At 32.8% G+C, this 14383-nt stretch overlaps 1 protein-coding gene across 4 annotated transcripts; it reads left to right on the top strand.

Moving 5' to 3' along the window:
- Positions 1-1016: 1016 nt before the first annotated feature.
- On the top strand, positions 1017-13724 carry LOC134264921 (dual specificity mitogen-activated protein kinase kinase 1-like). Of its 4 annotated transcripts, XM_062747175.1 has the most exons (12): positions 1017-1270; positions 3461-3698; positions 5257-5403; positions 6374-6451; positions 6609-6660; positions 7554-7678; positions 7933-8122; positions 8349-8366; positions 8635-8720; positions 10988-11049; positions 11187-11232; positions 12640-13724. In XM_062747175.1, exons 1-12 carry the CDS (start codon positions 1185-1187, stop codon positions 12736-12738), a joined length of 1227 nt encoding a protein of 408 aa, XP_062603159.1. In that variant the 5' UTR covers positions 1017-1184; the 3' UTR covers positions 12739-13724. The 4 variants fall into 4 exon arrangements, 3 of the variants coding, with proteins under 3 accessions (XP_062603159.1, XP_062603168.1, XP_062603163.1); XM_062747184.1 differs by lacking the exon at positions 8349-8366; XR_009991656.1 differs by lacking the exon at positions 8635-8720 and having other exon boundaries at positions 1018-1270; positions 12640-12731.
- The last annotated feature ends 659 nt before the right edge of the window (positions 13725-14383 follow it).

Genomic DNA, 14383 nt, shown 5'->3' with positions numbered 1-14383 from the left:
TCAAATCAATCTGAAGAAAACACAAAATTAATTGTTAAGAGATTAATTAAATATACATACACACTGGTATATATAAACCATAAAAAATATCATTATAAGATAATTTTATCAATATGTCAGATTTTATAATTTAACAGAAAATAAAACAAATTAAAAATACATCCACATATGAACCAATAAAAACAATTATATCATATATTACATGGGGAAATATATAGTTTTTTAAAGAACTATAGAAGAAACATAATATGATTGTTTAGATTTCAAATGGAATTAAAGCGCTTACCTTATGAAATCGTCGGAACAAGATTTTTTTTTTTTACTTTGATACTTTTGAAGCTAGAATTTGTCCTCGATTGCATGAATTTCATAGTCTTTGATTCAGTTTTTTCTTCTTTATATATAATAAGGAAGGTCTCCATGACAAAATGTAAAATCTTATCTTGAGACTGTAATTTAGAGACAAGGCAAGCGTCTTGATCACCATCAAGATTGAGAGTCTCGATAATTACATTACACTGGTATTAATTACTTAATAAATATTTAATAATTACACTCATTCTACACACTAATCGATTTGGTCCATCGATTTAGGCTCGAACATAATTAAGATTAAAATTAATGAAAATATAACGATTAATTTTGATAAGGCTTCAAAAATATTATCTTTACATCCATAAATTATAAATTAATGTATAATGTATTAGCAACCCCAGCTATTTTTTTGCTGGGATATTGTACACAAATTCTATGTCACTGGAAAGAGGTTATTAAAATTTTCATAATACTTTTTATTTCACAAGTAAAAGATTTTTTATAGTATTTTATAAGATGCATGAAGCTGATAATAGAATTTTTCAGTTTTTTTAACACCGCTTTGAGAAAACGTGTTTACATTCATGCAACGTAAATACAAAAAATGTAAATGTTCACAAAATTAGATACTGATATTTAATAGGAAAATGTGCTGGAGGGGCAGACAACTCAAATCGGAAATGTTTGGTTTACCTTACTTTGAATGTGTTAGCATTTCAAGTACGTCACTTCCGGTTATATTATGAGAATAAAAATTAGGAGCCGATATGTCAAAATGTTAGTGTAGGTGCGCTGTTTTCCGCTCTTTACCACATTCCTGATTTAATGAACACATTTAGATAAGAGTGAGTTTTTCTACCACATCAAAGATGAAGAAGAACATGAAGGGACTGACTCTCCCGGGGGGAGAAACCACGCCGCCAGCACCTGGCCCTGCTGCAGGGGATCAACTCGAGTATGTATTTTACACAGCTGCATGTTCTCAAGCTGGGTTACTTTCACTTTGTATTGTAGGGAAGGAAAACGAAGTAGAACTATACATATACCGCATGTTTCTGAATTTTTCCATGGCCTTGAGATGATCGACCATGCCGCAAGATTATTACAATTGATTAAAACATATATTCCTTTTATGACTTTTTTTTATGCGCATATAACAGTTACATAAAATTGTAGCTTTTTTTTGTCTAGATTAAATTATCAAATGCAATACTAGACTGTCTTAGTTCTGATAACCTTTAAATTATTAAACAGGTTGGGACCAATCGCCCAAATGGGATATAATAGTCCGTTTGGGATATAATATCTCAAATGGGCTATAAATTTACAGTGTAAAAATTTGAAAATTTTTATTTTGGCAATAAATATCATAAATCCGCATCTGAACACTTAAAAAGGTTGACAAGTTTTCCTGTATGCCTATTGTTTAGGAGATTGATCCCTCGGAAGTTCCTTAACCTCTTGGGGATCAATCTTAAAAACAGTAGGGTTGCAGAAAAACTTGCTTACCAAAAATTATTCATTTTTAAGTGTTCTGATGCGGATTTATGATATTTATTGCAAAAATAAAAATTTTCAATTTTTGCACTGTAAATTTATAGCCCATTTGGGATATTATATCCCAAACGGGCTATTATATCCCATTTGGGTGATTGGTCCCAACCTGTTAAATGCTGCAACTATATCAAATTGTGTGTTCGGAAGCAATTCGACCATTGAAAGAGTGTAGTGAAATATTTTGTCATAGAAAGACCTGCATCTTCATATTTTTGAAATACAAATTTTGTTTCTATTCTAAATTGGAAAATGTATAAGGATAAAATTAAATACTAAGTGGTGTAGATTATTTGATAAAGCATTAAAATTTAATAATATTTGAAAAAACATAATAATTCGACAGATTGATAAACTAAGAATATAAGTCAACTTATGGTAAGAATGAAATAGATTAAATTTATGTACTCATACTTTAGATAGATGCCACCTTTGTAAACGATTGATAGAGTCTCACAAGTGTTTCTCATTTGTAGTAAATAAACGAGATAAATAAAGTGTTTATTAGAATCCATTAAAATTTTATAAGAAATGAATATAAATGTTGAAATGTTACAAATTGGGTGTACATGATTTTCAATTTCATGCTAAGATATCATACTTTTTTTTGTGTTAATCAGTATATAAAAACTGTAAGTGCTATTTTGCACTTAACAAGAAAATACAGTTCACACTGGATACCACCTGTTCAATAAAATTGGCCAGAAAAATCAGAAAACGGAATAGGAAAAATTCAGCAAAATATTGAAAAATTATTTCCCATTCAATATTGTTGATGCCCAGATATTATTCAAGGGTATGAGCAGTTGGAACTGATATTTATGCCTTTATACTAGAATTAGAATGCAAAATAGAAGTATCACTCAGAGTTACCGGTACACATAACTTTAACAGTACATGTTCCTTTGTTAAGGAACATGAGGAAGTATATTAAACTATTTAATATAAAACCAAATTCTGGAATATTCAGATCTGGGTTAGAAAAATTATACCGTACATTATACATAACCAGGAGGTTAAAACAAACAACTACAGTACTGTAGTAGTCTAACCAGGGATTTTCCACTCACTTTTGGGAATGGGGCCCAGGCCCTTGGAATTGGGAATTTTACGACATTTTATCACTTATTGGGAAATTTTATTGTATGATGTTTTTCGAGAAATAAATACTTAAGATGAATAAAACTTGATCTTTTACTTAGTTATTCAGAACTATGAATCAGAGAATTGATCATTATAAAAAAAGTTTTACCCAAGATTCTTCAAAATTCTGTTCATTTCATTCAAATTTCCAAACCTAAACACGTTTGTATTTTGTGAAATATGTTCAGGTTACCTTCTTGAGTTCTTCTTCTTTCAAAAATTGAACATAGGCAGTTCATTTTTGGGAAAAAGGGAGAGGTTTTGCAATTGGGAATGGGGCCCATATTTGGCCCAATCCCTGCTAACAGAATTAATTAACTGTAATCCCCCCCCCCCCCCTTTAAAAAGAGTTTTAAAAAATTAAGAGACTGATGAGGTATATGTAATTTGTGAATGTTGTATCTATAAGTATGTCATTCTGTTTGCATAAATGTTTCTTTTTTCCTAGTAAACCTAACAATGAGATCAGTGGGATAGACCTACAGGATTTACAACAGAGAGTGAAAGAAATGGACATCAATGAACAACAGAGAGAAAGACTGGAAACATTCCTGACCCAGAAACAACAAGTAGGAGAGCTGACCCAGGAAAACGACTTTGAGAAGCTGGGGGAACTCGGGGCAGGAAATGGGGGTGTGGTCATGAAGGTCATTCACAAGCCCTCCGGGATCATCATGGCCAGAAAGGTATTCAAACAAGCATCTTATATCACAAGAAAAATAAAGTTTCCCTTCTTCATAAGTTTATGTATATTTATAAAAAATATCTGGAAATCATTTTAGAGGGTTTGAATAGTATATTGCATTCAATGTAATGTCTCATGTCATTCAAAGTATAAGAGAGAATGAAATGATTTTAGAAATAAGCCCCCCCCCCTCCTTTCCCTTGCCAAAAATGAGGGATATAAACAAAATAAATTATGCAAATGCCTAGTCATAAAAGGACTAAGGTGAAGGTCGGTGATTGTTTATAAAAATAAAACATATGCACAACAAAACACAAATCTAGAATATGATTACATAAAATGGTTCAATGGATGACGAATATTTATAAGCATAGAACTGTTATGATATTTTCATAAGAACCTGAATGACCTATGGTTATTTAGCTGACTTTCACATGCACTGTCATGCAGTCAATATTGAAATATACACCCTGCAGTTGCTGCTATTGATTGCTTAGTTTTGTTATGCTTCTGTTGACAGTACTAATTAGTGTGTTACAATTACATTAACACAAGCTTTGTTCAGTCTGCTGCATTATTTATACAGGAAGCATGTGCAGATCTTTCTTAGAGCGTACTGATTGTTAAAATATCGAGTCCTATCCTAAGTACCCAAGCCTCTTGTCTGAAAATCAATGCTTCCATATTTATCCTCTTCTTTATTACAGATCTAGAATAGATGTCTAATAAAAGCTCTTTGAGTTCTAAATATACTTAGGAATATTGAGAACCGCTACAAACTGCTACCTTTCATTGATTGTCAGAAGAATTTAAACAATTTGTGTCCCTCATTCAGATGGCATTTAAATCTGGAGGCCCACGATTACATATTTTAAATGCCATATAGATTTCCAGCATGTGTGGAGAATAGGGACCTCCTACATGCTGCTTAAATTACATTGATATGTCACCAGTTGTAAACATGTCATAGTGTTCATGTATTGTGCACTCTGGAATAATTGAAGCTGTGGGTAAAGGAAGTTGATAAAACCTGATACAGGTGTAGATCTCTTAGGACAACAAGTGACATTGTGTAGATTTCCATGCAAACAAACAAACCGAAAAAGAACCCAAAACAATCCAGTGTATTTTTGGGGAACAGAACTCCTCCTCCATTGTACATTCTGACTCTTAATAGTTTGAAGATAAATGATTCTGAAAATATGTGCAAATTTACTTTACTGAATTTGACCTTGTCTGAAATTCACATGTATATGATCATTGAAAATGCCTGTGTCACTTAGATAACTTTAAATGGTGCTTGTACTTATAAAAAAAATGTTTTATCAAACAGATTAACTGTACTAAGCACGTAAAATACTAAGTAGAAACAATGAGAAATGTTCGCTCAAGTACCAGGATGTATATATACATTTCTAAATAAGTAAATCTTGAGTATTTAACATCATTGTTTTTACATTTTGAGTACAGAACACATTCCTCTTTGTATTGACCTTGTAATAAACACATTTATAATGTAGTAACATATAAATTTTAACTTTTCTCTGTAATTATTTCAGCTAATCCATTTAGAAATCAAGCCAGCGGTCCGCAAGCAGATTATCCGAGAACTTAAAGTCCTACATGAGTGTAACTCTCCGTTTATTGTGGGGTTCTATGGGGCGTTCTACAGCGAGGGAGAAATCAGTATCTGTATGGAGTATATGGTAAGATATGGGACAACTATACATCAGATTTATTTTTTAATACTTTAGCATTGCCGCATTATATAATTATAGCTTACAAAACCCCTCCCTTTTTCCCAAAAATGAACTGCCTATGTTCAGTGCCATAATTTACAAACTACAAACATGTTTAGGTTTGGAAATTTGAATGAAATGAATAAAATTTATGAAGAATCTTGGGTTAAACTTTATTATAATGATCAATTCTCTGATTCATATAGTTCTGAATAACTAAGTGAAAGATAAATTTTTATTCATCTTAAGTATTTATTTCCTTAAAAACATCATACAATAAAATTTCCCAATAAGTGATAAAATGCATTAATTCCAAGGGCTTAAAAAGTATCACAAACATTTCATTGATGTCACAATATGATATTTGAGATATTTTAAGGATTTCCAGCAATTACCTTGGTTAAGGTGTCATATCCAGAATACAGTTGCATTACCATACACAACAATGTTGGAAGCCCCAAATACTTTTCCATTTATTTTTATCCTAACTAGTACTTAGAATTCTCAGACATCTCGGAGTTTTTGTTCAATCCCAACAAGATTGAGATAATGGGGTTTGGCTGTACCTAATTGATTTTTTTAGAATGATAATAATTTAAATGATTTAAGCAATCAAGATATACTTATCCGGTACACCAATAGATATAGAACCAAAAAATAATAATGGAAAAAAATGTTTGAATTTCTCCTGCATTTTTCTCCACTTAATCATAAATTTAAGAATGATATTAAAGATAGTGAAATTATATATAGCCCATAATTCATGTTTTTGTGGTATTTCTAAAGGAATATTAATAGAAGTCTATATTTACTTGGATTCACTAGTTATAGTGTCATAATGAAAAAGATTCTTGAGTTACTCTTGTTTAATATAGCAACAGATACTGCTAATTTCCCTGTTGTGATACCTATGGTTGTAAAATTTATTCTATTGTAGGATGGAGGATCATTAGATCTGATACTAAAGAAAGCTGGACGGATTCCCGAACCAATTCTAGGAAAATTAACTGTGGCGGTGAGTGGGACAGTTTTATAATGGAGCCACGCATTTAGGAATATTGAGAACAGTTATTGCACTGGCAAAGAAAATTTACTGTTAGAAGACAGACTTAAGATTATAAGATGTGATTTATGGAATGTAATATCTGCGTGCTAATTTTTCAATCTTGCAGGTTCTAAAAGGATTAAGCTATCTTAGAGAAAAACATCAAATCATGCACAGAGGTAGGTTTCATATAAAGAATAAAGATATCTTTGAGAAAGCATCAAAGCTTGCACAAAGATAGATATTAAATGAACAGAGCAATCATTTTTGTGATAAATTGATTTTTTGCACCAGAAAAATAAAAAATGGCTACAGGCATTTACAGATTAAATTGCAGCGTATTTAAATCTAATATCCCGTATGGTTTTTAGACATGCTACAGTACAAATTAAATGTAACCTTTGTTCCCTATAATTCTGAAATATTTTATAAATTAGGTTATCTAGTGTCTGCTTCAGTTCATACCATACTGGAGGCATTTTATTACTTGGCCACAACATGGTATTAATCTATTATACTGTTAGGTTTTTAGCTCATCTTAGGCAAAGGTTCAAGTGAGAGTTTTTGATCAAAGAATGTTGTCCCTCATTTGTCTTCTGTAAACTTTTAATGTTTTTGACTTCTTCAGAACCATTGGACAAGTTTGAACCAAACTTGCCACAAAGTATTCTTAGGTGAAGGGAATTAAGTTTGTTCAAGCAAAGAGCCATTTCCTCATTAAATGGGAGATAATTAAGAATTCATGAAAATTGGTTTTCAAAAATGTTCTTCTCAAGAACCACTGGGCCAGAAAATATGAAACTTTAATATGTGAAACTCAATACACAGTGTAGATTCAAATTTGTCAAATCATGACCCTGGGAGGGAATAGGGAGAGGCCACAATGGGGTATCAAATTTTTACAATACATGTATTTAGGAATAAAATGTTGATAAATTATCTCCTCTAGACATGTACCCTGCCTAGACCATGGCCATGTTGGAGAAAAGTCACCAATATTGGTCAAATTATTGAATCATCATTGAAGCTAAAACATATTATATTAATGATATATATGTCTTCTGAATTACAGATGTAAAACCTTCCAATATATTAGTAAATTCAAGGGGTGAAATAAAAATATGTGATTTTGGAGTTAGTGGACAACTGATTGATTCCATGGCCAATTCCTTCGTCGGAACAAGGTCCTACATGTCGGTAAGTACAAATTTCAAACACAGAACAACTGCTTTATGTTGATTGTATTTAAAAGAGCTTTATTTCACACATTTATGTGTACTTATTGTCTCTTAGTGTCAAAATTTATTATTTGAGTGAACTGTCTTTCATCGGTCAAGTGGTCTTTTTGTATTTTAAATTTCCCCTCTGTCTTGTTATCCAGGGAAAAATTATTAATTTTATTTGATGCAGTAATCAGAAATTAAGTTTACCATTGCTTGACGTTGTTTTAGCCGGAGCGACTACAAGGTACTCACTACTCGGTACAGTCAGACATCTGGAGTCTGGGGCTGTCGCTGGTCGAGATGGCCATTGGTCGGTACCCCATCCCTCCCCCCTCCCCCGAGGATCTGGCCAGTATATTCGGGGAGAACGCAATGGCAGAACACATGGAAGCCGCTAAAACAGGCAAACCCCTCAAGGGTAAGACATTTTCTGTAATACAAAGTTACAAATGATTTGACTGTTTTAAGTTTTGTTATTGTTATTCATTAATGTGTATTCATTTTTTTTTTTCAATTTAAGCAAATCAATTTGAATAAATCAATTTTTTGTGAAAAAGATATGGAAAAGGTAAATTTGCATTCATGAAAATATTTAATTGAAATATATTATGGCATGAATTACATTGTTTTTGAACATTGAACAGGGGTGAGGGCCAAGGATGGTAAAGCATCAGATATGACAAATATTCTTGTACATTTCATCTTTATTTTACCCAGTTACCTATCATTTCATCTTGTTACCTTAATTTGCATAAAAGTCTGAACATTCTACATCATTCAATAGAAAACAATTATGGCCTACTGATATAATGTACATGATTTGAAAATCTTGTAAATAATTACATGTATATCTGATATAAAGGGCCTTGATTGTACAGAGCACACCTGCTTGCCTGACTGCTCGGTATGACTGTGGTGTGCTATTTTCAGGGTGTCCCGGAGATTTTCAGGTTCTTACGGGTGATGGTCCTTTACCAATGGCCATCTTTGAGCTACTTGAGTACATTGTAAATGAGGTAACATGAGAGACTCTCTTCTTGTATGCCTGCCTTTAGTACAACTCACAGTGCTCTTGTTCAAAATAGCCATCATCCAGCAGCAGTATCATTTATTGTAAAAATGCCACCTACAAATAGCAATATGTGTGTTTTGATTTCTGGAAAATGTGAGTTATGTTTCCCAGATATGAATTGTAACAGTGCTATTTTAAACAAGAGAAACCAAACTGTACAGAAGCTTTATACCAACTGCTGATCTGTATAATGTGTGCATTCCATTATGTTACATTTCTCCATTTTCATATACATGTATTTTAATTTTCTTTTTATTTCAGTGCATTATTTTGTTTTAAGGTTTATCATTCCATTACCCCCTTTCCCAAAATAGAAGAAACAAACTTTGCAAAAAATGAGTTTATAACAATGAAAGGTTTTAAAATCAAGCAAAATGCCAAGGAAGAGACCTTTCAGGTTGTTTATAATCTGTGTCTCCTTTTTTTGGTAGCCTCCCCTAACAGAGTGACCTCCCCTTTACAGACAGTCATGCTGTTGTGGCCATGCTTCTCACCCCTCATTCCACATGGCTTCAGTAATGTTTTATTTTGCTTGCCACGTGACACGTGGACTTGACTCTAAGTTTGTGATCATTCTGTGCTTGTTTTATGCATTTTAGGCTCAGACAGAAATAGTTTTAGCTTTCCTGGCCCGCCGGGCACGGACGGCCCTCGACCGATGGCCATTTTTGAGCTTTTAGATTATATTGTTAATGAGGTATGTGTAGGAGAGCAGTCTGAAGTGGTTTTACTGATAACGTAAATAATAACAATCTCTGTGTCAGATCTGTTAATGTTGTAACTAATGTAGTTCATAGAATTAATAATACCACATGCAGTGTTACTTTGATAGAAACGGAATACGTTTTAATGAGAAGTGTAAGTGTGGGTATGTTCCAAGTTTAAATGACATTATCTGGTACTAAGCATCAACCTTTTAAGTCAAGTTGCTCCTCAAACAATGGTTTACCCATTTTTTTTGTTTAACTGCACCAAAACTTTTAATTTTGAATGTCTATACATGCTTTTCTTGAAGAATTGTGTATTTTTGCCATGGAACTGATAAACAACACACACACAATTAGTTTTTCTTTACTGGAATAATTTTCTTTTCAATGAATCAAATAAATACAATTTAAATGTATCAAGAAAGACATGACATATTGGATAAATTTACTGTAGACGTACTTTTTTCCAGGGGGTCATGATTCCACGGAATATCAATTTCTGTTTGATCTGCGGGTAGAAAATTACGCGGATTTCTTCAACTGTCACTATATGCCTTACATTTATATTAAGTACGCATGGACAAATTTCCGCGGAAAGATTGTGACCGGGTACATAGCGTAAATTAATACCGCACGAAAAAAAGTTCTTCTACAGTATTATAATACAGAGGAAAATTTAAATGAAAAACAGTATTTTTTTTTCTTTTTTGGTATAAGAGAATTATTTTGGCTTCAAATTTTTTACACATGTAGTTTTAGTGAGTAATTTTGTTCTTTTAAGCATTTATTTCCTAAAGTCATTAATTTAACTGGAAGTTTTTATTTATTTACAGCAGTTTGTTCTTTCACAAATATAAGCAAAGCACAAAGTGTGTATTTCGAAGCACTTTCTAAAATACTGATTTTGAAACAAAACAATTTTTGTTTGTCACATTATACTTTTTGTTGTTTTTCCCCTTGGTTTATTTATTGTGCTTTTGGTATGATTTTAAATTATACATGTTGTTAAGTGCATTTTTTAATGACATCCCTATTTACCACAGGTAATTTTGGCATGGAAAGTATATGTATGTAACCATACATGTATCTATAAATAATATCCCACACAAATCTTTATTTAACTGAGAAGAATAGTACATGTTGTGTATGTATACACGTATATATACAGATGTATAACATATGAACTTTTCACAAGGAACATGATTACATGATGCACTGTATGCTGGTATTAATTATTTGCATGAGAGACACAGAGCAGCCTTTCGGTAAAGCTGCACAGATTAACAGCGCTAGTGAAATAATTGTAATCAGCTCAGAAAAGACAGCTTCAGTAACATTTCAAAATCAAAAGCCTAATTGAATTTCATTGTGAACATTTAATGATATTATTTTCTTCAATTTTGATTTTTACTATGAAATAACAATCTATTAATGAGCTGTGATATTTGATGCTGTGTACAGAACTTTTCGGAGACCGTTTGATGATATCTTTTACTGTTTATAGCCTCCCCCAACACTGCCCAAAGGAAAATTCTCAGACCTATTCATAGACTTTGTTGAAAAATGGTGAGTCGAATTGTTTAGCATATAAAAACATGTATGATAATTATGGTACATTAACGTATGATGACCTTATCGATGATGTTAATTTTATACGTATATTCATTGTACATTTTCTAACCACTTAATGTTATTTTTAACAGTTTGAAGAAGAAGCCATCAGACAGGGCAGATCTTCAATCATTAATGGTAAGACTAGATTTCATGTGTAACATCCTCAAGGATCAATCATAAATTGGGAAGCCAACTTTACACATAAAACTTTTACAATGACATACGGTATTCCTCTTCCAGTACAAAAGTGTAAGTTTAAATGTAAAACCAGTTATATATGATAAATCCCTTTTAAGAGTACTAAAATGTAATAGAACCAATACATGTAAACTATGATTTTCAGTTAAACATGGTGAAAGAACTCATAAGGAATTAATATCTGTCTATGACCTTTGTATGCTGTAACTGCTAAATAAACCATTACTAATCTATCTGCTGTGTAATGTCAGTCTAGCTGTATGTAACATCTGTGTGCTAATTAAACCACTACTTATCTGTCTTTCTGTTACATCTGCCTGTCTGTCTGTGACCTTTGTGTGCTAACCAAACCTTTACCTGTGTGTCTGTGACCTCTATGTGCTAACCAAACCTTTACCTGTCTGTCTGTGTGTCTGTGACTTTTGTGTGCTAACCAAACCTTTACCTGTCTGTCTGTGTGTCTGTGACTTTTGTGTGCTAACCAAACCTTTACCTGTCTGTCTGTGTGTCTGTGACTTTTGTGTGCTAACCAAACCTTTACCTGTCTGTCTGTGTGTCTGTGACTTTTGTGTGCTAACCAAACCTTTACCTGTCTGTCTGTGTGTCTGTGACTTTTGTGTGCTAACCAAACCTTTACCTGTCTGTCTGTGTGTCTGTGACTTTTGTGTGCTAACCAAACCTTTACCTGTCTGTCTGTGTGTCTGTGACTTCTGTGTGCTAACCAAACCTTTACCTGTCTGTCTGTGTGTCTGTGACTTTTGTGTGCTAACCAAACCTTTACCTGTCTGTCTGTGTGTCTGTGACCTCTATGTGCTAACCAAACCTTTACATGTCTGTTTGTCTGTGACCTCTATGTGCTAACCAAACCTTTACATGTCTGTCTGTATGTCTGTGACCTCTATGTGCTAACCAAACCTTTACCTGTCTGTCTGTGTGTCTGTGACCTCTATGTGCTAACCAAACCTTTACCTGTCTGTGTGTCTGTGACCTCTATGTGCTAACCAAACCTTTACATGTCTGTCTGTCTGTGACATCTGTGTGCTAACCAAACCTTTACATGTCTGTCTGTCTGTGACATCTGTGTGCTAACCAAACCTTTACATGTCTGTCTGTATGTCTGTGACCTCTATGTGCTAACCAAACCTTTACATGTCTGTTTGTCTGTGACCTCTATGTGCTAACCAAACCTTTACATGTCTGTGTGTCTGTGACCTCTATGTGTAACTAAACCTTTACCTGTCTCTCTGTCTGTGACCTCTGTGTCTTAACCAAATGTTTACCTGTCGTCTGTCTGTGACCTTAGTGTGTTAACCAAACCTTTACCAGTCTGTCTGTCTATTACAGAGCCACCCATTTGTCACACGGTCAGAGGAGGAAGTCATGGACATTGGGAATTGGGTGTGTAAGGTAATGAACATCAAGCCGGAGCAGAAGAATAGTTAAGCACCAAGCAGCATTCCAGGCCAGCCATATATCTTAGTGGTTCTACCCCTCCAATCAGTCAGGCATACCGGAGTAACTTCAGTTAGAGCTTTGGAAAATGTTTTAACTTGAAATTGATAAATTCCAAACCTTTCCCTTCTCAGACGTGATAAATGTATAATGTAATACTATCAATAGAATATTGTAAGCAATATTTACTTTTTTAATGTATATGTACAATATCTGAAAGCTCTTCAACCAATGGGCATTACTCAAATTGTAAGGATTCTATTTTACTGATTATAAAGAAAATTTTCTACCTACGCAAGTTACTTCAGAAGCAATGTAAAATACAGTGAGAATGAGTAAACTATGGATAGATCTGACTCCAATAGGACGAGTATTTAGATATAGAGGAGGAGCAATGTGTTCATACCATTTGTATGTAGTCTATTTATTTATATGACCCTATCACACAAACATCATGTATTTTGAGCACAGATTTCACATTTAAGTAATTTATATTTTTGGCTATGATAGTGTGATTTTTAGATTTTTTTTTTCTGAGAGTTTTCACTGAAGTTAGTGAGCTGTTGTGTAATTGTCTAAATGTGTGTTTTACAGAGAGGTATATCGTTAAGGTTATCAAACAAGCTGACCTTGTTATGGATCTAATATATGGAATAATATTATTTACCATAATCATGTTAATACATATAAACATATAGAAACATAAAAAAAAATTATTATTGTCTTTACTCTTAAGACTATTGAGTTCATTTATGATGATCATTATGTTAGTATACTTGATGTCAGCTAGTAGTCTCCCTTGCACATCTGAATTAGATGAATTAGAAGGAATTAAGCCTGCATTTATTCAGCATTGTTAATATCAGAAATGTTTTCAAAAAGCAAAGTGTTTACTCATGATGTCACAAGATTGGGACTAATTTAATGAATTTTATCTGTGTGTATATGTACCATTGAAAGATTTATTAAAATTTTCTGTGATTGTCTGTTTATAAATATTTTCATAGGCCCATCTTAAGATGGAAAGAATGATGTTTCCTTCTTGGCTATCCATTAGGGATGGGTATCGCCAAAAATTTTGTATCGTGATATATCACTTTTTTCCCCAAAATATCACAATAATATCATGATCTCAATGATTTTAAATGAATAGTCATTATTTTTCTTTAAAATATGCTAGAAAAACAAAATTTCGCTCTTGAATTTTTTATGTACCTAAAATTAATCATGTTTGATTGGTAAGATGCAGTTCTTTTCACCTTTTACAACATTTTTTAGACTTTCTGTAATTGAAGATTGAACAAATAAATGAACAATTTCTGGACTTTCTAATATGTACCTAAATACCGTGTGTCACGCAATAACAAATCGTTATACCGATAAAATAGCACATCTCTGCTATCCCTTTGTCTTTTTGTTCGATTTTTCATGTAAAATACAGTAAATACGCTTCATTTTACTACGATGCACGAAATATTGCACAATGAAAACCTCAGTTGACCCCGTAAATAAAAAAGGCGTAGACTTGACAATTTTAAATTTAATACAAATAATGTACACAACCAGACAGATTTGCAATATGTGAATGAAAAAAAATATTCTGTTGAAAATTAAAATCTGAGAGTTTAGGCAAAAA

Source organism: Saccostrea cucullata, unplaced genomic scaffold, assembly GCF_032062105.1.
Source record: "Saccostrea cucullata isolate Sc308-1 unplaced genomic scaffold, CSIRO_AGI_Scuc_v1 ctg3737, whole genome shotgun sequence".
NCBI classification, from domain to species: Eukaryota; Metazoa; Mollusca; class Bivalvia; order Ostreida; family Ostreidae; genus Saccostrea; species Saccostrea cuccullata.
Note: the sequence above shows the minus strand (reverse complement) of the source record. Positions and strands in the feature narration are given on the sequence as shown.